Source organism: Macroventuria anomochaeta (assembly GCF_010093625.1).
Source record: "Macroventuria anomochaeta strain CBS 525.71 unplaced genomic scaffold BU25scaffold_20, whole genome shotgun sequence".
Lineage (NCBI taxonomy): Eukaryota > Fungi > Ascomycota > Dothideomycetes > Pleosporales > Didymellaceae > Macroventuria > Macroventuria anomochaeta.
The window spans coordinates 354,665-381,940 of NW_022985381.1; the positions used below are offsets into that span (position 1 = coordinate 354,665).

At 54.2% G+C, this 27,276-nt stretch overlaps 9 protein-coding genes across 9 annotated transcripts; 4 read left to right on the forward strand and 5 right to left on the reverse strand.

Moving 5' to 3' along the window:
• The first annotated feature begins 403 nt into the window (after positions 1 to 403).
• Positions 404 to 12,523, forward strand: BU25DRAFT_491990 (uncharacterized protein). The gene is made up of 4 exons (XM_033711608.1): positions 404 to 766; positions 852 to 1,009; positions 1,058 to 11,593; positions 11,646 to 12,523. Exons 1-4 carry the CDS (start codon positions 712 to 714, stop codon positions 12,333 to 12,335), a joined length of 11,439 nt encoding a protein of 3,812 aa, XP_033560839.1. The 5' UTR covers positions 404 to 711; the 3' UTR covers positions 12,336 to 12,523.
• Positions 12,524 to 12,753: 230 nt separating this feature from the next.
• Positions 12,754 to 14,354, reverse strand: BU25DRAFT_491991 (glycoside hydrolase family 28 protein). Its single transcript, XM_033711609.1, has 3 exons — positions 13,885 to 14,354; positions 13,598 to 13,830; positions 12,754 to 13,531 (listed from the first exon to the last, which is right to left on the reverse strand). The coding sequence occupies exons 1-3, from the start codon at positions 14,282 to 14,284 to the stop codon at positions 12,833 to 12,835; spliced, it is 1,332 nt and encodes a 443-aa protein (XP_033560840.1). The 5' UTR covers positions 14,285 to 14,354; the 3' UTR covers positions 12,754 to 12,832.
• An 852-nt stretch (positions 14,355 to 15,206) lies between these two features.
• Positions 15,207 to 18,687, reverse strand: BU25DRAFT_411625 (uncharacterized protein). Its single transcript, XM_033706601.1, has 2 exons — positions 16,599 to 18,687; positions 15,207 to 16,549 (listed from the first exon to the last, which is right to left on the reverse strand). The coding sequence occupies exons 1-2, from the start codon at positions 18,669 to 18,671 to the stop codon at positions 15,323 to 15,325; spliced, it is 3,300 nt and encodes a 1,099-aa protein (XP_033560841.1). The 5' UTR covers positions 18,672 to 18,687; the 3' UTR covers positions 15,207 to 15,322.
• A 191-nt stretch (positions 18,688 to 18,878) lies between these two features.
• Positions 18,879 to 20,459, forward strand: BU25DRAFT_369789 (PALP-domain-containing protein). Its single transcript, XM_033703936.1, has 2 exons — positions 18,879 to 19,221; positions 19,271 to 20,459. Exons 1-2 carry the CDS (start codon positions 19,086 to 19,088, stop codon positions 20,266 to 20,268), a joined length of 1,134 nt encoding a protein of 377 aa, XP_033560842.1. The 5' UTR covers positions 18,879 to 19,085; the 3' UTR covers positions 20,269 to 20,459.
• On the reverse strand, positions 20,335 to 21,883 carry BU25DRAFT_92410 (peroxisomal NADH pyrophosphatase-like protein NUDT12). Its single transcript, XM_033712247.1, has 3 exons — positions 21,668 to 21,883; positions 21,163 to 21,600; positions 20,335 to 21,098 (listed from the first exon to the last, which is right to left on the reverse strand). Exons 1-3 carry the CDS (start codon positions 21,768 to 21,770, stop codon positions 20,401 to 20,403), a joined length of 1,239 nt encoding a protein of 412 aa, XP_033560843.1. The 5' UTR covers positions 21,771 to 21,883; the 3' UTR covers positions 20,335 to 20,400.
• Positions 21,884 to 22,044: 161 nt separating this feature from the next.
• BU25DRAFT_491995 (uncharacterized protein) lies at positions 22,045 to 23,035 on the forward strand (the record flags this gene model as incomplete). The annotated part of the gene is made up of 2 exons (XM_033711610.1): positions 22,045 to 22,131; positions 22,181 to 23,035. The coding sequence occupies exons 1-2, from the start codon at positions 22,117 to 22,119 to the stop codon at positions 23,033 to 23,035; spliced, it is 870 nt and encodes a 289-aa protein (XP_033560844.1). The 5' UTR covers positions 22,045 to 22,116.
• A 24-nt stretch (positions 23,036 to 23,059) lies between these two features.
• Positions 23,060 to 24,094, reverse strand: BU25DRAFT_411629 (ribosomal protein L1). Its single transcript, XM_033706602.1, has 2 exons — positions 23,265 to 24,094; positions 23,060 to 23,208 (listed from the first exon to the last, which is right to left on the reverse strand). The coding sequence occupies exons 1-2, from the start codon at positions 24,057 to 24,059 to the stop codon at positions 23,113 to 23,115; spliced, it is 891 nt and encodes a 296-aa protein (XP_033560845.1). The 5' UTR covers positions 24,060 to 24,094; the 3' UTR covers positions 23,060 to 23,112.
• Positions 24,095 to 24,950: 856 nt separating this feature from the next.
• BU25DRAFT_471635 (uncharacterized protein) lies at positions 24,951 to 25,578 on the forward strand. The gene has a single exon (XM_033710823.1). The coding sequence runs from the start codon at positions 25,189 to 25,191 to the stop codon at positions 25,435 to 25,437; it is 249 nt and encodes an 82-aa protein (XP_033560846.1). The 5' UTR covers positions 24,951 to 25,188; the 3' UTR covers positions 25,438 to 25,578.
• A 585-nt stretch (positions 25,579 to 26,163) lies between these two features.
• Positions 26,164 to 27,194, reverse strand: BU25DRAFT_459349 (FAD/NAD(P)-binding domain-containing protein; the record flags this gene model as incomplete). The annotated part of the gene is made up of 3 exons (XM_033710272.1): positions 26,164 to 26,217; positions 26,268 to 26,769; positions 26,863 to 27,194. 3 exons carry the CDS (start codon positions 27,192 to 27,194, stop codon positions 26,164 to 26,166), a joined length of 888 nt encoding a protein of 295 aa, XP_033560847.1.
• Between the last annotated feature and the right edge of the window lie 82 nt (positions 27,195 to 27,276).

Here is a 27,276-nt window from a genome sequence, read left to right on the forward strand (position 1 = left end):
ATGTGAGCACACAGTTGCATCCATGGACGCGTTCCTTCCTAGCACCATAGATGACAGTAAGATCGTCTAGACGAATGCTGTCTTTCACTCATGTCTTGCTAGACAGTCTGTCTTCCTATGTTTCATTGAAAATATTGCTTCAAAGCCTCAAGAAATGAATAGACCGTCGCAGGACATCTTAATCCGTCTCCAGGTCCATGAGGAGTGATAGAGTGAAGAAGCGCAACGAAGCAATCAGAAGCCACGGACCACACAAACGGCGGACGCTAAGGAGCAATGAGGGAAAGCGCAACATGCAGCGTGCCATCCACCAATCAGATCGCGTCTGTGCGGCTACAGGGTCAGAACGAACCGCCGCTGTGCTGCGAAAGCGTTCTCAGTGTTTAAGCTTCAGTTCGCGATTCACACGTAACCACACGCGGGACGCGTCCACCACCCCACCACGGCCTCTCCTTTCCCGTTCACGAATATAATGACCCGCTAGACATCGACGTCTTCTAATTCGACATCAACATAAATTAAACTCGACACTTACCCGCCCGCCGTCAAGTAGAGCAAACCAGGCGCACACCGAACGAAGCCTACCGACCAATGCAGCCTTCATAGTCGACTTTTCCTGACGACGCAGCTGGACGAAACCAGGCGATCCAGCCTGATTGGAGGGGCTCTGCGGAGCGGGACGAGCAGGTGCACACTGCGCACGCTTTCGCCATGGCGACTCACAACTTTGAGGCTATGGCCTCGAAGCTTGATGACCCAAGCTCTGGTATGACAGTCTCCGACAAGGCGCAATGTGGAGGATGGAAAGGCGCTGCTACCGCAAAAAGAGTGGAAGGCTGACATGGCGCCAGATCTCAGGACGAAGGAGAAGCTTGTGGTCGAGATACGGGACAACATCGAGAACTACTGCCAGGGTACACAGTATGCGCAATTCATGAATGCTCTTGTGCCAGCATTCCTGAAGATCCTCGATGGCAATCCAGTCTTCATATCCACATCTCCAGAACAGGTGAGCGCGCGCCTTGCGATGAGGAAGACACTCTAACCATCAGAGTAGCGGATACGGAACTGCGTACTGGAGATCCTCCACCGACTCCCCATGAACCCTGGCGACGCGGTCGAACCCCACGCGGCCAAGATTGTCGACAAGCTCATGAGCCTCGTGAAGCTCGAGAACGAGGACAATGCGGTGCTCTGCATGAAGACCATCATGGACTTCCAGCGGCACCAGACGAAAGCGCTGCAGGACCGAGTGCAGCCTTTCCTGGACCTGATTCAAGAGATGTTCGAGACAATGGAGCAGGCAGTACACGACACATTCGACAGCGCAACGCCCGTGCCAGCGTCACAGGGCGTGCCCTCCACACCGAGCAACCACCAATACTCACAATCACCGCGGCCGAACTCGCCCGCGACGGCTCTTACATCCGGTTCAGCTGGCGATCTTGGGCAGGAAACTCAGCAAACGCGCATGTTGCTGAAGGGCATGCAGTCCTTCAAGGTGCTGGCTGAGTGTCCGATCATTGTGGTGTCGCTATTTCAGGCGTACCGCAACTGCGTGAACAAGAACGTCAAGCTTTTTGTTCCGCTGATCAAGAATGTACTTCTGCTGCAAGCCAAGCCGCAAGAGAGGGCGCACGAGGAAGCAAAGGCGCAGGGCAAGATCTTCACTGGGGTCAGCAAGGACATTCGCAACCGCGCAGCATTCGGCGACTTCATCACAGCACAGGTCAAGACCATGAGTTTTCTGGCCTACTTGCTCAGGGTGTATGCGAACCAGCTCAACGATTTCCTGCCAACTTTACCAGACATTGTTGTGCGACTGCTAAAGGACTGCCCACGGGAGAAGTCTGGAGCGCGCAAGGAGCTGTTGGTGGCGATTAGGCACATCATCAACTTCAACTTCCGCAAGATCTTCCTCAAGAAAATTGACGAGCTGCTGGAGGAGCGAACACTGATCGGAGACGGCCTCACAGTGTACGAGACGATGCGGCCACTTGCATATAGCATGCTTGCTGATCTGATACACCACCTGCGAGACTCACTGTCGAAGGAGCAGATCCGGCGTACCGTCGAGGTCTACACCAAGAACCTACACGACAGCTTCCCAGGCACAAGCTTTCAGACTATGAGTGCGAAGCTTCTCTTGAACATGGCCGAGTGCATCGCAAAGCTGGAACCGAAGGAGGATGCTCGATACTTCTTGATCATGATCCTTAATGCCATTGGAGACAAGTTCGCTGCCATGAACCGCCAGTACCACAACGCAGTCAAGCTTTCGGCGCAGTATAGCCAGCCTTTGATTGATGCCACAGACGAGAACCACATGGCTGTGCAAGAAGAACCTCCGGACTGGGACGAGATTGACATCTTCAACGCGACACCAATCAAGACATCAAACCCTCGAGACAGGAGCTCGGATCCGATCGCTGACAACAAGTTCTTGTTCAAAAACTTGCTGCACGGACTGAAGAACTTATTCTACCAGCTTCGCGCCTGTAATCCAGCAAAAATTAAGGAGGAGATCGATGCTGCCAATGCGTCCGCCAACTGGCACGAGGTCTCTTTCGGGTACAATGCTGAGGAGGTTGAAGTACTCATCAAGCTCTTTCGCGAGGGTGCCAGGGTCTTCCGTTATTACGGTACTGAGAAGTCTGTCGAGACCCAGGGATTATCACCAGGCGACCTCATGGGCAACCAGCACATGATGTCGAGCGGCAAGGAGGAGAAGGAGCTGCTCGAGACGTTTGCCACCGTTTTCCACCACATCGATCCTGCGACTTTCCACGAAGTGTTTTCGTCCGAGATACCCCATTTGTACGATATGATGTTCGACCATCCGGCGTTGCTCCACGTTCCGCAGTTCCTGCTCGCTTCGGAAGCGACATCACCCAGCTTCTCTGGAATGCTGCTACAGTTCTTGATGGATCGGATAGAAGAAGTCGGCACGGCAGATGTGAAGAAGTCGTCGATCTTGCTGCGATTGTTCAAGCTCTCTTTCATGGCAGTCACGCTTTTCTCACAGCAGAATGAGCAAGTGCTGCTACCGCACGTTAGCAAGATCATCACAAAGTCGATACAGCTGTCGACCACTGCTGAAGAGCCAATGAACTACTTCTTGCTCCTCCGATCTCTGTTTAGAAGTATTGGTGGCGGTAGATTCGAGCACCTGTACAAGGAGATCCTTCCTCTTCTGGAGATGCTGCTGGACGTCCTCAACAATCTTCTGATCACAGCTCGGAAACCAGCGGAGCGCGATCTGTTCGTAGAGTTGTCACTCACAGTACCGGCAAGGCTGAGTAACCTTCTGCCACATCTGAGTTATCTGATGAGACCACTTGTTGTAGCTCTGCGAGCAGGATCAGATCTGGTTGGACAGGGCCTTCGAACGCTCGAGCTCTGCGTTGATAACCTCACCGCGGATTATTTGGATCCCATCATGGCCCCGGTCATCGATGAGCTTATGGCAGCGCTGTGGGAGCATCTCAAGCCGAACCCTTACAGTCACTTCCATGCCCACACCACTATGCGTATTCTTGGTAAGCTTGGAGGGCGGAATCGAAAGTTCATCACTGGTCCCCCGGAGCTGAATTACCAGCCATACTCCGACGATCAGTCATCTATCGACATTCGACTCATTGGTTCGACCAAAGACCGTGCCTTCCCCGCTGTCATTGGTATCGACACCGCTGTCGCCAAGCTTCATGAAGTACCCAAGACGCCAACAACGAAGAAGTCAGACACCTTCCACAAGCAGCAAGCTTTTAGGCTCATCACTGCTCACACCAAGCTTATGATTGGGTTCGACAGCTTACCAGACGACTTTGCGCAACTTGTCAGGCTTCAAGCGAACGACCTCTGCAACCAAAAGTTCGACGTTGGTGCTGATGTACTGGCCGCGCCGGACCGAGAGAAGTCCATACCAAAGAAGAACGTTGAGCGGGAAACTCTGAAGAAGCTTTTGAAAGCCTGCATCTTTGCCGTCTCTGTTCCAGAACTCAAGGCTGATGCTGAACTACTCGTCACGAATCTTGCGAAGCACTTCACTCTGTTGGAATTCGGGAGCCACTTTGCTGTTTCTAAGCACAAAAGCAAACCTTTCGAAGTTCATCTGGGGGAGGGACCTGTCGTTATAGAAAGCGAGGTTATAGCCGATGCTATAGGTGACTCGCTCTCCTCCGAACACCCAGATGTGCGTGCCGCAGCTGAGCAAGCAATTCTGACTATGCGAGATGCTGCCAAAGCGATCTTCGGTAGCGACGACAAACTCGACAAGTTCCCATTCTTCAACGACCTGGCTAGCACATTCTGTCACAACTGCCATGCCGATGACTGGTTCATGAAGTCTGGTGGCACCCGCGGTATCGAGATTATCATCAAGCAGTCAGGCCTTAACGCCGCATGGATGGTGGCACGGCACTTCGAGCTTATCCGTGCTTTGAACTTCGTCATGAAGGACATGCCAATCGATCTCGACTCGAAGACACGCATCCAGGCCGAAGGACTCATTGAGAATCTCATTCGTCAGTGCCACAAGCCAACAACGAAGGAGGAGTTCGAGAAGGGTAACAACATCACGATGAGACTCTGCGGGCAGCTCGTCGGCGACCTGTCGCATATGAACAAGAACGTCCGCAAGGCAACACAGAAGGCCTTCCAAGTTTTGTCGGAGGTCACAGGCCTGGGTGTGCACGAGCTCATTGCGCCGGTCAAGACACGACTGATAGTACCAATCTGGACCAAGCCTCTACGCGCCTTGCCATTCAGCATCCAAATAGCCTACATCGACGCGATCACCTTCTGTTTAAAACTCAAGAATGGTATCCTGGAGTTTAACGATGAGCTGACCAGGCTGCTCATGGAATCGCTTGCTTTGGCCGACGCAGAAGATGAGGGTCTCGCCAGCAAGCCCTTCGAGCAGCGCAACGCAGAGCACATCGTGAATCTGCGCGTGGCTTGTATCCGCCTTCTATCCACTGCTCAGAGCTTCCCTGAGTTCAGCACGACCCCACCGAATCAGACATTCTTGCGCATCATCGCTGTGTTCTTCAAGTGCCTCTACTCGAAGTCGCCGGAGGTCATCGAAGCTGCGAACATTGGTCTGTCGGGTGTCATTTCGGCGACGAACAAGCTTCCTAAGGACGTGCTACAATCAGGACTCAGGCCAATCTTGGTGAACCTGCAGGACCCTAGGAAGCTATCGGTGGAAAATTTGGATGGTCTTGCTCGCCTTTTGAAGCTACTGACCAACTACTTCAAGGTGGAGATTGGAACTCGCCTACTGGACCATCTCAAGAGCATTGCGGACCAGAACAGCCTGCAGAAGATTTCGTTTACGATGATCGAGCAGAACCCCAAGATGAAGATTGTTACTGGCATCTTCAATATCTTCCACCTGCTTCCTCCGGCGGCTGCTACTTTCCTCAAGCAGATTATCGAGAAGGTCATTGAACTCGAGAGCAGTCTCAGGAGGACGCACTATAGCCCATTCAGAGAACCCCTGATCAAGTATCTCTGCATGTATCCGAGCGACACCTGGGCACACTTCGCCCCGAACCTCAAGGATCAGACACAGGGACGCTTTTTTGCACAGCTGCTCGAGAACCCTGAGAGTGGCGTTTTGCGAACGCAGGTCTCGGAGGATGTCGCTGGCTTCCTACAATCGTTCCAGTTTGAGGGAGCCGACAAGGACATTTGCCAAGCCCAGCTAAACGCCATCCACAGCGCATACGCCCTTAGCCAGTTTGAAGAGACCAGCAAGTGGCTAGTGACACATGATGATCTACGCAAGAGCTTATTCGAGGCGGGCAGGTCCCTCGAGAAAAAGCTCCGTCAAAATCTCATCGACCCCGAGCTCCGTTTGGCGACCGAGCAGGCCGGTGATCAAATCATGTACATCTTCACGACATACCTCAAGCATGAGCCCAACAACCTGGACTTCTTCTTTGAGCTGATCGACACCGTCACATCCGAGGAGTTGAAGGCTTCGCCGCGCCTCTTCGACTTCATCTACGAGCAGATCATTTCCAGCGAATCTGTCGACTACTGGAAGACCCTTATCAATAGGTGTATTGATTTATACACATCCCGCAATTCGTCCCAGAAGACCAAGACCTTTATCTTCCACAACATCGTCAACCCCATCTTCGCAATGGATGTCAAGCGCAACTGGAACAGCTTGTTTGACCAGAAGACCGAAGGGACGAAATTGATGGACAAGACCATGACTGAGACTGTCCACAAGAGGCTGTGGCTTCCACAGTCCTTGACGGATACTTCCGAGGAGACAGCTCAGCTCGGCGTTGATCACTCTAGAATGGAACTGCTCCAGCTCACAACCCTTCTGCTCAAATATTACTCCGGCATGATCGAGGAATTCAGAAAGGATGTCATCAAGTTCGGTTGGAACTACATCAAGCTCGAAGACATTATCAACAAGTACGCCGCGTACGTCCTCGTGGCCTTCTTCATTGCTGTTTACGAGACGCCGAAGAAGATCGCTGCGCACACCTACCAGTCGTTGCTGAAGGCGCATCAGAATGAGGGCCGTAGTCTGGTCATGCAAGCTCTTGAACTTATGGCACCGGTGCTGCGCAAGCGTATGGGTGGCGGCGAGAGGATGCCGCTATGGATCCAGCACCCACGTAAGATCCTCTCTGAGGAGAGCTCCAACCTGCAGCAACTTATGAGCATCTTCAACTTCGTTGTGCGTCACCCGGATCTCTTCTACGAGGGCCGCGAACACCTTTCACCTATCATCATCACAGCGCTGTCGAAGATCGCCCAACCCCCTAACCCGTCGACCGATGCAAAGAAGCTCGCCCTCAATCTGATCAGCCTGATCAGGACTTGGGAGGAGCGCACAGCGACCGAGTCTGGCGCTGGAGGGGAGCGATCGTCATTGTCACCTACAGCGTCCAAGAGGAGAGCGGATGGAACCATTGTTCCTCCCGGCCCCCTGCAAAAGGACTTTGTCGCTCAAGCCCCTACCCGCATGATGCTCGTCAAGTATCTTATCCAGTTCATTGCCTACTTGCCAGAGCGCTTCCCAGTCAATTCTCCGAAGCCGAAAGACCCTACCGTAGCAACGGCAAACACACCACAGCCTGTCGAGATCTGTCGCAAGGCTGTACAACTGCTGCATGATCTGCTCTCCCCTCGTCTCTGGAACGATTTGGACTTGGACCTTATGCTTTCCAAGAAGATCGAGGAGATCCTCCTTGCCGAGATGAAGCAAGAAGACAAGACGGATGTCTTTCACACTAGGATGATCAACACACTGCAGATTGTCAAGGTCATCGTCAATGTTAAGTCAGATGACTGGGTGCTGCAGCGGATTCCGATGTTCCAGAAGATCCTGGAGAAGCCAATTCGGTCTGAGTGTGCCGACATCCAGGCCAGCCTGCATGCAGTTGATGAGAACGAAGATGGCTCCATGAAGCTGCGGCCAACACTGAAGCGTATCTTGGAGGTCATGCCAGAGCCTGTGACAGATGACGAGGGCAACACAGAAGAATCAACGTCGACTGAGTTTGTCAACTTCCTGGGTGTTGTTGCGACGGAAGCACTTTCGAATGGGTCCTACATCTGCGCCATCAACGTTCTGTCGACTCTCTGCCAGAAGCGGCCCGAGGAGATCGATCAACACATTCCACAGGTCATGAAGGCGTTCCAGGGCAAGATGGCCAAGGATCATCTTGCCGGCCACAGTGGCACTCCCGGACAAGCAGTACCTCCGGGCATGCGCCCTGAAGGTGCCAATCCACCGACTGATCCACGCGAGATCGAGATCCAGACAGATCTTGTTTTGAAGACTGTTGATATTCTTGCAGCGCGAATGAACGAGCTCGGTGAGAACAGGAGACCTTACCTCAGCGTCCTCGCTTCACTTGTCGAGCGATCCCAGGTCAACTCAGTCTGCATGAAGGTCCTTGATCTTGTCGAGGACTGGATCTTCCACTCCAACGAACCCGTGCCAACACTGAAGGAGAAGACGGCCGTGCTCAGCAAGATGCTTCTATTTGAACATCGACAGGACACTTCGCTGCTCACCCGCTTCCTCGACCTTGTCATCCGAATCTACGAAGATCCAAAGATCACTAGGAGCGAACTCACCGTTAGGATGGAGCATGCTTTCCTCATCGGGACTAGAGCACAAGATGTCGAGATGCGCAACCGTTACATGGCCATCTTTGACAAGAGTCTAAGTCGTACTGCGGCTAGTCGCTTGAGCTATGTGCTGGCATCGCAGAACTGGGATACTTTGTCAGATTCCTACTGGCTGAGCCAAGTCATTCATCTCATGTTCGGCTCGATCGAGATGAACAGCCCTGCTGAACTGCACGAGGAAGACTTCAAACTTATGCAGCCATCTACTTTGTACGGGACCTACAGCAAAGACTCTAGGATTGGCGATGTGATGGTTGATGATGATTTGGAAAGCCTCATCAGCAGTCACGGTCGCTTTGTCAACCAGCTTGGAGATGTCAAGGTTAAGGATATCTTCGAGCCGCTCGGACACCTGCAACATACAGACAACAACCTTGCGCACGACATCTGGGTCGCTTTCTTCCCACTGGCCTGGACTGCTTTGACCAAGGACGACCAGAGTGACCTTGAGAAGGGTATGACTGCGCTACTCACCAAGGACTTCCATAACAGGCAGCTCGACAAGCGACCCAACTGCGTTGCTACCATGCTCGATGCCATCGTACATGCGAAGCCGAGGGTCAAGTTCCCTCCGCATATTATGAAGTACCTGGCTCAGACATACAACGCTTGGTACACTGCCGCGGTGTATATGGAGGAATCAGCCATCTCGCCTGTTGTCGACGTTGAAAAGTTGAGAGAGAGTAATCTCGATGCTCTTTTGGAGGTCTACACTGGTCTGCAAGAAGACGACCTCTTCTACGGTACCTGGCGTAGGCGATGCCAGTTCCTGGAGAGTAACGCCGCGCTTTCGTACGAACAGTGCGGTATCTGGGACAAAGCTCAGCAAATGTACGAAGCAGCCCAGATCAAAGCACGAACCTCTGTGCTGCCCTTCTCGGCGGGAGAATATATGCTATGGGAGGACCACTGGGTAGTTTGCGCACAGAAGCTGCAGCAGTGGGAGATTCTCAGTGACTTCGCCAAACATGAGAACTTCAATGATCTGTACCTGGAGTCCACCTGGAGGAGCTTCGAAGCCTGGCAAAACGCCGAGACCCGCGAGCAGCTCGACACAACTATCAAGGCGGTCAGTGACGCGCCGACTCCTCGACGAGTCTTCTTTCAGACTTTCATGTCGCTGCTCAAGTTGCACGCGAAGCAAGAGTCCCCACCGGAGTTCCACAGGCTGTGTGATGAGTCGATACAGCTTTCCATCCGCAAGTGGCACCAGCTTCCTCGTCGCATAACACAAGCACACATCCCACTTTTACAACATTTCCAGCAGCTAGTCGAGCTGCACGACGCCAGTGTTATCTGCCAGAGCCTCGCACAGACCACACAAACCAATCTCGATATGAAGTCTCAAGAGCTTAAGCTGCTCCTTAGCACTTGGCGCGATCGCCTGCCGAACTTCTGGGACGACATCAATGCATGGCAGGACCTCGTTACTTGGCGTCAGCACATCTTCCAGTTGATCAATGGAGTGTACCTCAATCTGCTGCCTCCAAACCAGAACAACGCTAGTGGCAACAGCTTTGCTTACAGGGGTTACCACGAGACTGCCTGGATCATCAATCGCTTCGCCCATGTTGCACGGAAACACAACCTGCCTGAAGTCTGCATCAACCAGTTGGGGCGCATCTATACATTGCCCAACATCGAGATTCAGGAAGCCTTCCTCAAATTGCGCGAGCAGGCCAAGTGTCACTACCAGATTCGGGCGGATCTCAACAGCGGTCTTGATGTCATTAACAACACTAACCTTAACTACTTCGGTCCGCAGCAGAAGGCGGAGTTCTACACTCTCAAGGGCATGTTCCTCGCTAAGCTCGGCAATAAGAGCGAGGCTGGCGAAGCGTTCGGCACTGCATTGTACTTCGACATTAAGCTACCGAAGGCATGGGCAGAGTGGGGTCGATACAATGACATGCTTTTCAAGGAGGAGCCGCAGAACCTGGAACGTGCCGAAGCGGCGCTTAGTTGTTACCTCGAGGCTGCCAGTCAATTCAAGAATGCGAAGAGTAGGAAACTGTTGGGCCGAGTATTGTGGCTGCTCAGCTTGGACAACCCGGAGCGCAGATTGGCGGAGAAGTTTGAGGAATTCAAGGGCGATACGCCGGCGTGGTACTGGATCACCTACATCCCGCAATTGCTCAACAGTCTTTCGCGTCAAGAGGCGCCTATTGCTAGGTCGATCCTTGGCAAGTTGGCGAAGACGTACCCGCAGGCACTTTACTGCCACCTCAGGACGACGCGCGAGGACATGGTGGTGCTCAAGAAGCAACATGAGCAGAAGGAGGCCAAGGAGAAGGCTGCACGTGCCGCAAAGGGACAACATCAAGGAACTCAGTCTTCCCCGGTACCCAAGCAAGGCTCGCCCGACGCGCGACCTGGCTCGAGTGGAAATCAGAATGCCACCACTAACGGCGATGCTAAGCCTGCCGTTCAAACAAGCACACCAGGCGGCACTGTCAAGACTGAAGGCAACGCTCAGGGCAGTCCTGCTGTCAACAGCGCACCTACTGTTGAGGTCACACCGCCTGCGCTAAAGAAGCCCTGGGATCACGTCGAGGAGATTAGTGCTATTCTCAAGACGGCGTTCCCACTGCTCGCCTTGTCCATGGAGACGATGCTCGATCAGATCCACAAGAACTTCAAGTGTCCTCCCGATGAGGATGCTTACCGACTGATCGTGGCGTTGCTGAACGACGGACTCAGTTACGTCGGCCGTCAGCCTACGCTCTATGCTCGGGACACCAAGCTCCCCTCATCTACTGAGGGCAACATCACACGCTTTGCTGAATCTGTACTTCCAGCGCACATAAGAAAGTCGTTCGAAACAGATTTCATCAAGGATAAACCCACTATGTTCGAGTACATCCAGAAGCTACGCACCTGGCGGAATCGATTCGAGGAGCGTCTTGATCGCAGGAGAATCGTTGTTCCACTCGAACAGTATACACACCAGCTGAGCGAGTTCCGATTCCTCAAATTCGATGACGTGGAAGTCCCTGGACAATACTTGCTGCACCGGGATAAGAACTCTGACTTCGTGCGCATTGAGCGCTTCCTCTCTGATGTTGAGTTGGTCCGCGGCGTTGGCGTTTGTCATCGCAGGATCAAGATTCGCGGCCATGACGGAAGCACACATCCTTTCGCTATTCAATTCCCTACTGCGAGAAGCTCGAGGCGTGAAGAGCGCATCATCCAGTTGTTCCGAATCTTCAACGGTATCTTGTCGAAGCGCAAGGAGAGTCGCAGGAGGAATCTGCAGTTCCATCTGCCGCTCATGGTACCCATTACACCTAGTGTGCGTCTGATTCAGGATGATCCGTCGGCTATGAACCTGCAGGGCATCTATGAGGATTATTGCAGGAAAAACGGCGTTAACAAGGATGAGCCAATTCTCTTTAGTATTGATAAGCTTAGAGCGCTTTCACCTGTAAATCCACACCACCCTCATACGCTTGACACAATCACTGACACCCAACCAGAAAAATCTTGAACATGCCAACAGCATCCGCCTCGAGACCTTCTCCGCCGTCCAAGAAAAATACGTCCCCCCGACAATCGTCCAAGACTACTTCCGCGCCACCTTCCCCACCTTCGACGACTTCTGGCTCTTCCGCCGCACCTTCTCCTACCACCTTGCCGCTCTGACCTTCATGACCTACGTCATGCACATGAATACGCGCTTCCCGCACAAGCTGCTCATCTCGCGCCAATCCGGCCGCATCTGGGGCTCCGAACTCATCCCGAGCATGGCCGTCGGCAAGCCCATCCTGCACAATTCCGAACCTGTGCCCTTCCGCCTCACGCCCAATCTGCAGGTCATGCTCGGCCCGCTGAATCTCGAGGGTATCTTTGCGCCGGCCGTTATGACTGTCGCCCGATGCTTGATCGAGCCTGAGGGCGAGCTCGAGATGCAGTTGTCTATCTTCATGAGGGATGAGATGAATCATTGGTTTACGAGCCAGCATAAGAGTAGCAGTTTGACGCCGGACGTGCTGAGGGAGAGCGTGCAGCAGAATTCTGATCTCGTGGTTAAGAGGGCGAGTTCTATTGGGAGCCAGCCGTCTGGAGCGAATTTGCCTGCGAATCAGACCATGGTGGATTTGGTTAGTGTTGCGGTGCATCCGCAGAAGTTGGCCATGACGGATCCATTGTGGATGGCTTATTTGTAAGAGTAGATTTGATGAGAAGGAGTTTGGAGTACCCGGGAAATGGAGGGTCTTTGTTATCTGATTTCCGAGCGCTGTTTCTCTGCATTGGGTTCGACCTAGGTTAGCTTTTGATTTGTTATGTAATGAGCATTGGCGTTCAATGGCGCTGGCGTCTCACTGCTGTGGATGAGTAGCGAGCGCGATCAGAGTTCGTATCATGTTTTGTTACAGTAGACAGTCAAAAAAAAATCAAGCATAAACATCACTCGGTTCCTCAGTCTCGCTTGACCGTGTTGTTTGCAGGTATGAACAAGCGAGGTAAGACACAATGACGATATGGCATGCCATTGGGACGTGCACGCAACGTAAGAAGTTAATTGAAATGGGATCGTTCAGACCAACTCAGAACATGGTTGATTGATGCGCATGAAGTGACACACTTCAACCGAGAATTATATACACAAGAAGCCCCCCGACCTCTCCCATCCCACCCCACCTTTCCATCGCAACACATGCACTCACTGGCCAGCAAGCTTGCTGATAGGCGGCGTGTTGGGGTAGTACGACGCCGGCAGCGTCGGGATGGGGATGCTGCTCACCGTGCCAAAAGCAGTCTCCAGGTTGTCCGCCATGCTGGCAGCCGAGTAGGCAGTAGGAGCTGTGGTGACGGTCTGGGTGACCTGCGCATAGCTCGCCGTGCCGCTCTTCAAGCACATGCCGGAGCCATGGCCCGAGCGGCACAAGTTCACGTTCTTGCTGCCCGTCTCGGTCCACATCTGGATGTCGCTCACATCGATGTCGGTGCAAGGCGCCTTGTCCGCACACACAACCTTTACCGGCCCGCGCTGCGCACCGTTGGCTTGTGTGCCGCGCCAGTTCTTCGCCGTCACATTGCTGATCTGCACGCCGTTGCCGGCAATCGTGCTCATCGACGACCAGTACTGGTCGATGTTGAATGCGTACGCGTTGCCGTGGCCGATGAAGTTCTCGAGTACCACGTCTTCGAGGTAGCCCGACCCGCCATTGGCTTTGATCATCATCATCTGGTTGGATTTCCAGGTGTAGATGTTCTTGTATTGGATCTTGGAGATGGCTGTGTCGGCGCCGAGCGAGCCCATGCCGCACCCGCCGGACCAGTTGCAGTAGATGTTTTCGATGAGGAGGTTGGTGGAGGGCGACTTTACCGTTACGCATTCATCTTTGTTTGTGACCATGATCTGAGGATGTTAGTTGGAGGATTTTTGGAAGAGAGTGGGTAATTTGTGAGGAAACGGGGAACGTACGTCGTGGACCCAGACGTTTGTGCCGACGATGTCGACGCCGTCGAGACCGCCCCAGTCGCCGCCGCGGATGGCCATGTTGTAGGCCTCGCCGTTGGTGACGGTGTTCATGACGAAGTGGAACATGGGTGCGTCGACGAGGATTATGTCGTGGACGGAGAAGTTGTTGGTCTTCTCAACACGCAAGAGGCGAGCGCCGTTCCGCTTCCCGTTCTTGTGGTCTTCGTATCCAAGACCTGAAATGTCATGTTAGCAAATACATCCCAAACCGAACACATGATATCACTCACCCTGAATAGCACCCTTGCCAGTGCTGCTGAACATCTCAAAGTCGTTTGCGTTGCGAATGAACAACATGTTACCCGCATCGGTACCAGTACGGTAGATGATACCATCAAGCTGCAAAGCCCATGCCTTACCGCCCTCAAATGTAGCCCACGTCTTCATAGCATAGTTACCAGATGGGACAACAACGGTACCACCTGTCTTGCAGGCCGCAAAGGCCTTCAAGAGAGCAGGGCCAAGATCGGTACTCTTGTCAGCCTTGCCACCATAGTTCAAGACATTGCAAGTCTTGACTTTGGTCTTAGCAGCATGCGTAGTCAGAGGTCCAACTTTGCCCGAAAGCTGGCCGAAGACGGCGGTAGGCAGAACGGCAACGGCCGCGACGAGGAAGGAAGAGAAGTGCATTGCGAATTAGAAACCTGCTCAGCAGGAACGAGTGACTGAAGTTGGAAACGAGAGACTGAAAGAGTGACTGAAGAAAGACTTGGGGAACCTGCGAATCGCGGCGTTGAGGGTATATGAAGATGTGGGCACGGGGTGCCTGCGCCCATGCGCATTGATCCTGGGGTCGATCCATCTCATCCCATTTCCCACAATTTCTGCAGCTCGGAAAAGCTATCGTCAAGCTGGCAGAGATGAGCGCTCGGTTTGCGGCAAGAACACAATCGATCCTGTGCTCCATCCACGGGGTGCGGAGCGCGTAACAGCAACATCAAGTCGCTCACGACGTCTTTGCATCATCGTTCCTGCTCTCGCGTGCACATCTCTCGTCTGCGTCAGCTCGCAATCTGTTCCAAACGCCCCTCATAGCTTGCGCAAAGCTTGGTCTTCGCCTCCCTATCGTAGCCTGTCGATGTTTCATGTTTGGAAATTTCGACCGTCAGGTCACAGTTCAGCTATTAGACTGCCAACGCTTGCCTAGATTGGCAGCAGACATCTGACCGGATGGGTGTTTGTGTGGAGATGAGTGTTTACGCGGGTATCAAGTGCCGCGCCGGGGCCGTGGTTTGATGAAGGCTTGTTTCAGGTTTCAGATGAAGGATGATCTGCTGCTGGGATGTGCGAATTACTCCGATAACCGTAGGGAGAGCAAGCACAGGAGCGGCTGTGTAAAGCGTGGCTGCTGTGGCTGTGGGCTGATCAATACGGTGTGTCTTGGAGATGTGGTGGTAGGTGTTAGAAGGTTGGAAGGCGTGCGCGGAGCGCTTCGGTGATTTTCAGAGAATAGATCCGATCACTAGAAAGTCGTGGGTAGAAGCAGCGCAGGCTGTTCAAGCAGGAGAGGAGACGTCGAGGCAGTGAATAGTCAATCGAAAGAACATCGTTACATGCATTGCGACCCACCCTAGGTATCGATGGGGTATCAACGAAAGACCGCAGAACCGAAACCAACAACGCCAGCCAAAACAACACCAAGTCATCAATACATATCGACATGACATTTTACATGGTCATTTCCTCATCACTCGCAAGCAACTCATCCATAATATCCGCCTCCGTCTTCTCCGTCCCTTCTCTTGTAGCGCGCGGCGTACTCTCGTCGTCGTCCTCGGCGCTGTCATCAGCCTCGAGTGGCATACGTGTGCCCTCGCCTTGCATGCCTGCCAACATCGTATCCTCGTCCTCATCAACATCCATCTCACTACCATCAACGGACGGAGCGACACTTGAGCGAGGCTCTTCAGCGGGCGTTTCGCGAGGATTGGCAGTCTCGGGTGTGACTGTGTCTTCGCGGTCCTCCTGGACGACTGTGGCGTTCGCTGCATCGCCTAGGCGCTTGGTGAGCGTGGTTTCGAGTTTAACGAGGGCGTTGCGTTGTGTTGCGTCCACGCCGATCTTGTCTTCTACTGCTTCTGAGACGAGTTCTTGGAGGGTGTCGAGGAGTTCGTTGTCGGTGGTCTCGCCTTCCTTTCTCTTTGGTGCGGATGAGGAGATGTGCAGCTTGGTCAGTAGCGAAAGAAGTGGTTTGCGTTCGTCCTTCGAGCATGTGCTAGTGAGAGCGCGCTCGAGGATGTCAACGGCAAGGGCGATGTGAGGAACCTCGGATTCTGCGCTCGAGCTCATTTTTCCGTCAAGGCCCAGTTCTGTCTGACCGACGACCTTACGGCCATCTGTCCATTCCGATAGATGCGCGGTGATGACAGGCCAGCCGACCATCTCGGCATCTTCGTCATCTTCAATCTCGTCACGCATGACGAGAAGTTTGGAGATGATTGGCACGGCAACGCCCGCCATGAGCTGCGCGTTTTTGACCTTTGAGTGACAGAAGACCGGAAGAAAGTAGCTCAGCGCCTGTCTTACTCCAGGGTTCGAGGTGCCATCGGGATCGAAGTACAATAGCGTGAAGTTCTTGACAATCTCCGCGGTAGCTTCGGCGGGCAGAAGATTGTGTAGAACAAGCTTTTGTGCTGCTTCGCAGGCGATGTGACCGACTCGTGTGTTTTCGGAATGAATGCCCTTGAGCAAAACCTTGACGAGCGGCTTCAGTCGGGGATTGTGCTCTGGTAACTCGGATTGTTCTGTAGTGTCCGGATCGGGCACGGGCGGTGCAATGAGATGCGGGTGTGTGATGATGACATCCGCAAGGACTTGTAGCGTGATCTCCTTCAGTTGGTCATGACCCTTGGTAAAACAGTGGAAGAAAAGGTCAAGGTTGTTCGCGGCAAGATCCTACGATCGTTAGCATATCGGTGTACACACCTGGGTCGTTCTCAAATACCTTGCTAAGGAGAGCGGCCATTCCCAAGCAGATGACGCCACGCTCACGAATCATGGCTTCGCGTGCCTGGACAGCAGGAATGATCAGTGTGTTCAACATGCTGGTCAGGTTGGTGTCTGATTCCAGGTCACATGTCACGTTTTGAAGCGTACACTGGACAATGTGCAGACACTTGGAGTAGACCATGATCTCGCGAATCCGCTTTTCCTCTTCCTCTTCGGGACTGAGTTCCTTTGCTGGCTTCGCCACCTCCTTACCAGCTGGAGGAGGGCTGCTAGTCTCTGAGTGTGCAGAGTGAAAGCTCTCTACATCATCCCCAACCTCAGCCGTGTTGTCATCCGCGTCCAGCAGCGTGTCACGCACTTCTTGGATGGCCTCCATGACAACAGCGCAAAAATCAGATTCGCCACGGTTACCGCATACGATACGTAGCACTTCGATAGCAAGCTTCGTGCAGTCTTCCGGAAGTCCAGGCTGGGCTAGCGCCTCTCGCGTGATGTTGTACATTTGCCTTCTTCCCATTTCGTCTGAGTAGTCGAGTGTGAGAGCGACATGCAGGAGTTGCTTAGCGACAAAAGTGCAATCCTCGATCAACTCCTGTACCTCGTCCGCTTCAGGGTCGTCTTCATCCATCAGCGCACCTTTCTCAACAGTCTGCATGACGGTGTTGAGCGTCTTTTGGAGGATGACAGCAAAATTCGTGACGGTTGGCAATTTGTCTTGGATCATCTCTCGTTCGCGATCGTCGTCGGTATCCTGGCAGTAGTCATTCAGACTACGCACCACAAAGGCTGCTGACGGATCCAAGTTCAGCCAGAAGTCATTGTCAAACAAATCGGCCTCGCGGTAGTCAAGTCTTCCCGCCCAGAATTCCTTCATAGCATCATGCGCCATGCCTTCATCGTCGCCCGAGTGGACGATATCAATGCGCTCCAAGAGCTCGCACAAGGCTTCGCGATTTGGCGGGGCGGTGGTGCCTGGCACTTTTTCCTCCTCCGGTCGTGTGTCACGCTTGGACGCGCAGTCCTCGATCCAGCGTTCATAGAACAACCGTGCTGCAGCCTTCCGCACGGCGTCGTCTCGGTCCTTCAGACCCCAGCGAATCAACTTCTCACGCTCGACTAGCGAGAGATGACGGAAGTCACCCAGGGTCGGTAGAATCCGGGCGTAGACAATCCGTCGTGTAGCGGGGTCCAAGTCTCGTGCTCGCTCCAGTTGAAAGCGCAACGTGTTTGGCCAGAAGGGTATATTCGACAGGATGGCGCGTCGTACTTGGGCGTCTGGGTCATTGACCATGGCAGCAACGAGCCTGTCGAGAAGGCTGCCTGCCTCGTCATCGCTGTCCTCCTCCTCCTCCTCTTCATCCTCGTTGCCCGTGAGACGCCCCAGGCCCAGAACTGCCTGCACGCGCACAGACGTCTCCTTGTCTCGCAGGCGCTTTGACAGGCCGACTCTGATGAGAGCGTAGACGTCGTCGTCGATCTGCTCAAGACAGTTGAGCAGCTGTGTCACGGTCTGAGTCGCGCGGAACCGGATGGTTTTGTCTTTCGATTGGAGAAGTCGGAGGACGGTTTTGAGGATCTGCGTGTTGAGCCGGGTGCTGGGCGTCTCGACCTGTTCGTTCTCGTTCTCCGTTGACGCTGCGAAGTTCCTGTAGTCCTTCTCTGTCGCATGTTTGAGGAAGGCGCAGAGAAAGCGAATGACGCGGTCACCGGCGGGCTCGCTCTTCTTTACGTTCAAGACGCGCAGCACGCTGCGCACCACCTCATGGTTGAATTCATCCTCGTCGAAATCCTCGTGCTCTTCTTCCCGGCCCTTCTTGCCCTTCTTGGAGCTGACTGGGGGCTCGAAGCAACATGCTTCTTGTATTTTCCGTAGAGTGACTACTAGTTTGCGCTGTGTTGCCGTTGTCTTCTGTGCATCGCTGAATACCTGCACGATCTGAGTGCGCAGCGAGGTGACGGGTCCTTCGTCGGGTATTTCGATAGCCGAAGACCGCGCAGATTTTGTGCCGGCAGCTGCGCGTGTTGTGCGTGTTGTGCGCGTCGAGCGCGTCGACGTTCTCCCCGGCATGGTTGTTGCGGCGTTGGTATCTACGGCGGTCTCATCCCATGTTTGTTGTTTACTCGCGCAGGCGGCGGAACGCTAAGCCTGATCGGGACCCCCCCCCCCCGCCCCCGAGACGCCGCCCTCGACTGGAGCGGCGACATTGTTGCACGTGAGCTGTCGACCTCACTGATTGTTTGTTGTACTACAAAGCACGACCTACCACACTACTGACGTTGCAGAGCTTTCCAAACACAATTCAAGGTTTTTGCTGTAGCCGTGTGGGTGGGCTTCCGTGTCCGTGGCAAGCATGACGCCAGCTCGCGGAATGGCGACATCGGGTCGTCGCAGTAGTCCCGAGGTCTGATTCGCCGATGTCATCGACAGCTTTGGCATACTTCGAGCTCCAACACCACGCCTCCACTCCCTTCAGCACACACAATGTTCAGGACAGCAGCGCGTCAATTCGCGGCCTCAGCGCTTCTCCGCGCTGAGGCCGTCTCCTTTGAAGCCAACCACCAGACAGCAATTGGTATCTCCAAATCTCAAGGCATTGGACAGCGGGGCTTCCTTGACGGTACCTTCACCTCACTCCTTCACGTGAACTGACCTAATCAGTCCTACAGCAATCGGCAAGACACCCCTCATCCGCCTCAAAAAGCTCTCGGAAGAAACCGGCTGCAACGTCCTGGGCAAAGCGGAATTCCAAAACCCCGGCGGCAGCGTCAAAGACCGCGCCGCGCTCTTCGTCGTCGAACACGCCGAAAAGGCCGGCCTCCTCAAGCCCGGCGGTACCGTCATCGAAGGCACGGCCGGCAACACGGGCATCGGGCTGGCCCACGTCTGCCGCTCCAAAGGCTACAAGCTGGTCATCTACATGCCCAACACACAGTCCCAGGGAAAGATCGACCTGCTCCGACTCCTGGGCGCGGAGGTCTACCCCGTGCCAGCGGTGGCGTTTGACAACCCGGAGAACTACAACCACCAAGCCAAGCGTCACGCCGAACGCTTGGACAACGCCGTCTGGACAAACCAGTTCGACAACGTAGCGAACAGACAAGCGCACATCGAGACCACGGGGCCGGAGATCTGGTACCAGACAGGCGGCAAGATCGATGCGTTTACCTGCGCAACCGGGACGGGCGGCTCGCTCGCTGGAACAACGCGGTACCTGAAAGAGAAGAGCGGTGGGCGCGTCAAGTCCTTTCTCGCTGACCCGCCGGGAAGCGTGCTGCACAGCTACATCCAGTCCGGCGGCAAGCTGGCCGAGCGCAAGGGTGGCTCGATCACCGAGGGCATCGGGCAGGGGCGCGTGACAGACAACCTCAAGCCGGATATCGACCTCCTGGACGGTTCGTTGCACATCAGCGACGAGAAGACGATTGAGATGGTGTACCGGTGCTTGGACGAGGAGGGGTTGTATCTGGGCGCGAGTTCGTGTCTGAACGTCGTGGCTGCGAAGGAGGTTGCAGAGAAGCTGGGGAAGGGCAGCACAGTCGTAACGTTGCTCTGTGATGGCGCGTACCGGTACGCCGACAGGCTCTTTTCGAAGAAGTGGCTGGAGGAGAAGAAGCTGTATGGCGCGATACCGGAGCCTCTGAGGAAGTACATTGTGCTGCCGTAGATGTAGAACTTGTAGAACTTGTAGAACTTGTAGAACTTGTGCAACACGACTATGTTGCCATCTACACGTCTACTCTGTACCCTCCCCTCAACTCCAACGCCTATCTTCCACACCGGCTTCGTGAACTGAAGCTCAGATCATAGGCGACCCGCTCGCAAACCCATTCACCATCGCACTAATCAACTGATACGCAATCGCTGTCTTGGGCGGCAACCTCAAGCCTCCCTCCTTCCACTCCGGCCCCGGCTCCTCGCCCAGTCCACTGGTCCCTACCCGCAGCGCCTCCCTGAGCTCATCCTGCTCAAACCACTTCGCATCCTCGAGCTCTGCATCGTGACCCAGATGCACCGTCTCACCCCCTGGAATCGCTTGTCCGATAGCGCCAATCATCAGATTCGCTGGGTACGGCCACGGCTGCGTGGAGTGAATCACGACGCGCCCAAGATGCACACCGGACTCCTCCCAGACTTCGCGGCGCACGGCCTCCTCGACGCTTTCCGCCGGCTCAAGGAAGCCGGCGAGCGTGCTGTACCAGTACTGCGGCCACCTCTTCTGCCTGCCCAGCAAAACTCTTTTGCCATCTGCGCTGACGACAGCCATGATGACCGTGGGATCGGTGCGCGGGAAGCACAGGTTTGATACGCCGGTGCGTGTAGCGCAGGGCGGGCGCTCGCCGGGGGTCGAGCTGTTGACTGCGGCTGCAATGTCTTTTGGCGGGCAGGTGCGCTTGAAGCCTGCGTTTACAGAGAGCGTCTTGTAGCCGCAGGAGGCGCAGAAGGGGTTGCGTGCGTTCCAGTCGAGGAGGTGGCGGGCTTCGGCGTATATAGCCGCTTTAACACAGCATGTCAGCACAAGACTCTTCGCTGACGAGGATTAGGAGGGCGTGGTACTGACCTTCTTCTGCGGGCAGGGAGAGGTGCATCCTCCCTTTGCTAAAGTCCAGCCCCTTCCCTTGAAGCCTGGAGATGAGCTTCTCCGCCTCCTCCTTGACACTCCCCTTGGGCGTGACATCGACCGCAAACCACGGCTGCCCCTTGTAATGCTCCTTATACACAAACCCCTCCTTCCGCTCATCCAGCCCCAAAAACACTATCTGCGGGATATACAGGTCCGAGTTGTACTGCGCAATAACATCCTCCTCCGTGGTATGAAAAATATCCTTGCCGATGATGGGCTCGACGTCGGCGTAAGAAACACGCGCGAGTGACGTGGGCGAGGACACAAGCGGCTCGATGTTCTTGAACAGGATGAACGTTGCGGAGGAGTGGCGCAGCGCTGAGGAGAGGAAGGTGTGGTCGGGGCGCAGGAAGGATACGCGGTTCAACGGGGAGCCTGGAGTAGTCAGTATCCAGTTCCGTCTTCATAAATGTACAGCTGAGCTGGGATTGAGTGCATGTACCAGAGAAGTAGTTCGCAACCTCCTTGCCAAACTTGCGGCTCAACATCGAATCGACGGTTGGGTGCGCGGGCTCGGGGAGGTCGGGCTGGGGAAGCGGGGCCATATTTTTGTCTCTTTACACCTTTCTATACCGAGGCAATGGTAATGCTCAAGAGCAGTCTATGGTTAGGGGGTGTACAGGAAGGAGAGGATCAGGGCAAATGCCGGATGCACTTCGAATTGCGACATAGCCGACGTAGTGCCCCACGGCGGGGCGTGCTGCTTGGTAATGTGTCGTCACAAAGCGTGTGCATGGTTCCGAGGCCCTGCCGCGGTTCGGAAGCGATAAGCTTATCGGACCTGGGTAACTTTATTTGGACAACGCGACTGCTGTACGTGTCGCGTGGAGCGGTCTAACCATCCAAACCGTAGAGGCCTCACATGATCGTGTCGCCTTCAACACATTCAAAATGAGCCAATTCTATGTAAGCTACTCACACTCCTCACAGACATGCAACTGACCCGCCCATATAGATCCCAGACTCCCGCACCGAGTCCGCCCTCAACTCTTCCGATGAAGACGAAGACAACCTCGACACATTACCGTTTGCGAAGCCACTACAACGCTCAGACTTCCTCCAACCAGACTTCACGCCGAGCGCCTACCTCTCGACCCTCTCCAACCGGCACCAAACGCTCGAAGACCTGCGCTCGGAATTGCGCTCGAGATCCCAGCTCCTGAGCAGAGAGCTCCTCGATCTGGTGAACGCAAATTATGCCGACTTCCTGACACTGGGCAACAGCTTACGAGGAGGCGAAGAAAAAGTCGAGGGCGTCAGGGTAGGGTTGCTGGGTTTTGGGAAGGAGGTGCAGCAATTAGAAGCGTTGGTCAGGCAGAGAGAGGAGGAAGTTGGGCGGTTAGTGGAAGAGAGGAGACAAGCGAGGTTGAAGATTGAGATTGGGAGACGGTTGGTGGAGGTTGAGGAGCGGTTGAGGGAGTGTGAGGAGGACGTTGCTGTTAGTGGGCAGAGGGAGGGGGATCTGAGTGATGACAGTAGTGAGAGCGAGGATGAGGAGGAGGAGGGGGAGGGGGAGGGGGACGCACAGTATGGGACGAGCACTGCGAGGTTGAGGAGGAATGTTGTGCAGTATAGGCTAGTCAAGGAGGCGGTCAAGGGGCTGGAAGAGCATCCGTTTGTTGTGGCGCAGACACCGAGGTTGAACAAGGTGCGTAGTACGTTGCTGCTTGACTTGAGCACGGCGCTGCAGCAAGCGAAAAGGGCAGGGACGGATGGATCGGGGAGGGTGATGCAGATTATGAAGATATATGCTGATATGGAGGAGTCAGGGGAGGCGGTCAAGGTGCTCAAGACACTGAAGACGAGATGAAGGGTTAACCATGATACCAGCATAGCGGTGGCGTTGATATGGTACATTGTTTGTACAACGGAAAAGCTACACGAAATTTACAAGGGGCCGGTGAGGAGGGCGGGTGATATTGAGTTGGGGCCCTTGAACTCGCCGTTTAGTGTGAATCCTGGTGCGTTTGTGGAGCTGAGGACCTATCGCTCTGTTAGCATGTTTAACAAGGGGAAGCCATTCTTCCAGATGAACTCACCACTTCGTGAATCTCCTTCGACACGCGGTCCTGCAACTGGGAGACATCCTTCTTCAAAGCGTCCATAAACGACTTGATGTTCTCCTGCATCTCCGCAGGAGTAAAGCCAAGCTGTCCGACCGCCATGCGAATCACACCCAGCCTCTCCCTGTACTCGCTACCACCAACCATATTCCTCACAGTTGGCCCAACATTCGTCACCACGGTGCCAGTCTTCGTGCTGGGCATCAACCCCTTAGGACCCAACAACCTTCCCAAGCCCGCCTTGTTCAGCTTCTGCAGCGAATCGATGTGGCAGATACACCTATCGAACTCGATGACGCCCTCCTGGACCTGCTTGAAGATCTCCTCCTCGCCGACCAGCGTCGCACCTGCTGACCGCGCTTCCTGCCCAGCCTTGGAGTCCGCGGGCGCAATGACGCAGATGCGCAGATCTGTCTTGACCGAGTGCGGCAGCCGTAATCGGTTGCGCACTACAGGGCCGTTCTTGAGGGTGCGCAGGCGCACGTGCAGTTCGTACTTGGAGGATGAAGGGTTCCGCCCGACTTCGAATGCGCGGATGTACTGCATTGCGTCGACAAGGGCGAACTGCTCGGTCTTCTTCAGGTCATATTGGCGGAAGGTGTTGCGGGCCTTCTTCTTCTTCGCGGGCTGCGTTTTTGATGTCGTTGCGCATCGGATTGTCTGGTATGCTGGCGTTGCGAATCGGCAGACTTCGGGGCGCAGGGTGGATAGCGATGATGCAGCGAGCCGTGTCACGCTGAAGGGCGCTGCGAGAGATCGTGGGGTAGCCATGGCGGCGTTGCGAGGGTTGATGGCTGGCGCGTGGAGTTCTCCAAAAGTTCAATGTCGAAGTTCACGATCGGCCAGTCGGCATTTCGGGGGTCACAGTCACGTGCAAATACTTGCTCAATCTCGCCTGCAACTTCGACGTCCGTCAGTCATTCATTCCTCTTCTCCAGTCCAGAATGTCGCCTTTTCATCGTCTCGTGCCTTCCTGTGCGCTGTTGTTCGTAGCAAAGGCCCACGCTAAATGATCCAGTATCTCAAATGGTCCCTTCACGGCAACAACTGTTCGCGTCAACCGAGCCACCACTCCTAGTAAGGTTACTTTTCCGCGAGTTTCGACCTTTTGGCATCTCGTTCGTTCGCTAGCGGCTTGTACGAGATAAATGTCTCAGCGTCGTGCTGATGTGGGTTGCGGGTACGATCTACCTGCGATCTACTAATGAATCACAGTCATCGCCTAGCACATTCTGTTCTCTTATTGGCCATATTGCAATCTTCTCATTCGAGGTGATTTATCTCTCGGTCGTTTTTTTTTCACAAATCACTCGATTGTTGTCAATGGTCAGTCCGCGGAGTAGAAGAAGAAGCCAATGTTCAGTCCTTTGGCCACATCACTTCGTCGGCTAAGCTTAGTTATATGGCAGGAGCGTTCATGCCCACTACTCGACGGGCGTGGCGACGGTCGGTGTCTCTATCAATGCATCTGCCTTGTCTCTTGAATATAGGTACTGACTCGTGCCGTGTCTGCATCGTCATCGCCGCTGTCCGCGACATGACCAACTCCACTCCAATCCTCGAGGCACTACCCAAGGCCGAAGGCTCCAACCTCATCCTTGTCAAATAGGACCTGAAGTCCGAAACCGACCCCTTAATCGCCAACGCAGGAATCGCCCACTCCTCCGCCCCCATCTCCTAAACTCCGCCTCCGCCCTCCGCGAGCACTTCGCCATCAACACCATCGCTCCATCCTCCTCTTCCAAGCCATCCTCCCCTCCTCAAACGCTCCGCCTCCCCGAAATTCCTCGCCCTCAGCACGCTCATCGACAGCATTTCCGCCCAAGATCGCCTTCCTGGAAACTTATCGCCGTACGGTGCGAGCAAGGCTACTCTGAACTGGGTGGTGAGGAGGATCCATATGGAGGAAGAGTGGGTGTGTGCGTATGTGGGGCATCCGGGATTGGTGTTGACGGATATGAGTATTGAGGCTTTTGGGGAGGAGGCGGTGAGGCGGATGGGTAGTATCACGGTTGAACGGAGTGTCGAAGGGCTTGAGGAATCTGGACGAAGCAACAAGAGAGAAAACGGGGGGTGTTTTCAAGAGCTGGGTATGGAAGTGCGCTGCCTTGGTAGATGTAGTGGGTTGGTAGATAAGGGGTGGGTGTGATGGTTCGCGGCACAAGGTGTGTCAGTGATTGATTGGATATAGTGTGCGTACTCAAATTGTGTATGATCTTCTTGCATTACTCTGTCCTTTTTGAAGTTCGAGAGACGGGTTTCTAACACCTTTCTTCTTCAACATTGCAAACCTATAATTGTCCCGACTTTAGTTGGCATTTTATCGAAGCCTCTGTAACCTGGGGATACACTTGCACCTACCCATCCACATGGACATTCTAAATCAAGTACGGTGATGTCCAATATATCAGAACATCAGCGGCTGATGAATCAGGCCTTCGGCTGAATGCCCAGGAGAACATCTGGAAGGGAAGCGATAGGAAGTCGCACATTCCTTGCCGCAAGACCTGCCAGTGCAGCAAGCGCCACCGAGGCAAAAAAGCCAATACGTTTCCAGTCGACCAAGCTCGGCTGTCGCTCGTCCCAAAGATCAGAGTGCGGTCGCACAGGAAGCGGCAACGCTTCAACCCTCGCAGCTCCACGCGAGCCTCGCATATCATCTCTATGACTTTCTCCGGACCGGTTAGCGGCATGATGTAATTTGCGACGAATTTCGAAGAGATAGTGTCCATGGCTTGCAGGCTTCGCATTTGGTGAGAGTGCTTGACGAATTTGGTGGCGTGGGGGGAAGCGGATGCGTTGGGTTTCTTGGAAGGCGTGGGTGATGTCTGCGTCAGTGAAGCTGTGAGTTTTGGCTTCGCCGTTGAGGAGTTTGTCAAGCTGGTCTGCGAGGACTGCTGTTTCCGCTTTGGCCGCCGATGGGATTGAACTGTGTAAAGCGTCAGCTCGAAATCTCCGCATAGCGTTTATTCAACCTACCTTGTGGGCAGCATTCCCGATAGTCATGATCCGGTTGTAATGCCACTTCTTGAACACCGCTTCCGGAATGACTTGCAATGTTGCTGTAGTGCCCATCGCATATAGTTTGCCGGAAGCCAATGTGTCCGTTATACGATCTTCCGCCTGTTCAGTAGCCAGTGCGTCTCTTTGCTCTTCTGCGGAGCGAGGAATCTTTTCGTAGAGTCCACGAGTCGTGTCGGGCAGCTTCTTGAACAGGAACCAGTAAATGCGATGATTTGGTCCCGTGGCGATGGGGTACGAGTAATTTCGGCCTCCTATGTTTTGCGAAGAGTACTTCGAAAACCTGTCTGATGGGTGCGAAATGCCAGATATGCAGCAGTATTCGGTTGGTACGTCCGATGGGTTGCTCATAAGGAAGTAGCCAGGGCTGTCTTGATCTGCGAGACTCCACATCTCGCGGCGTATTGTACTGTGTATACCATTGGCCCCAACGAGGATGTCACCGTAGAAAATATCTCCACTTTCAGTGATGAGTTTGACCTCACCAGTAGTCTCATCTGGCGGTCCACAAAGATAGGCTCATACCCAAGGCTGTTTGCATTAGTATTGGCACCGCGCGCGAGATAAGTCGACATGCCGCTTGTTGAAATGCATAAAAGCACCCGTGACCCCTGAGATGATCTGCCCATGCTCGTTCCTCATAGCTAGTGTTTCGAAAGCATCTGCGCCTTCGACTAAGGCCTTGATTGCGCCGTAGCAGCCAAGTTGATCCAAGATACGAAAGCCGCTCGGGAAGATGCCGATGCTTGCACCAAGGGAGCGGTTTTTGCAATACTTCTCCAGGACCAAATAGTCGATTCCAAGTTGTTCGAGGACGTTTGCAAGAGTAAGCTCAGCAACGCTGCCACCTGCTATAAGAGCTTTGGTATGCTTCTGTGAAGGCATGTTTGCGACATGATGGAACAAGGCGTTCTTGTTGATAGAGTGTGCGATCTGTGTGATTTGATGCAAGCTGCCATTTTCATCG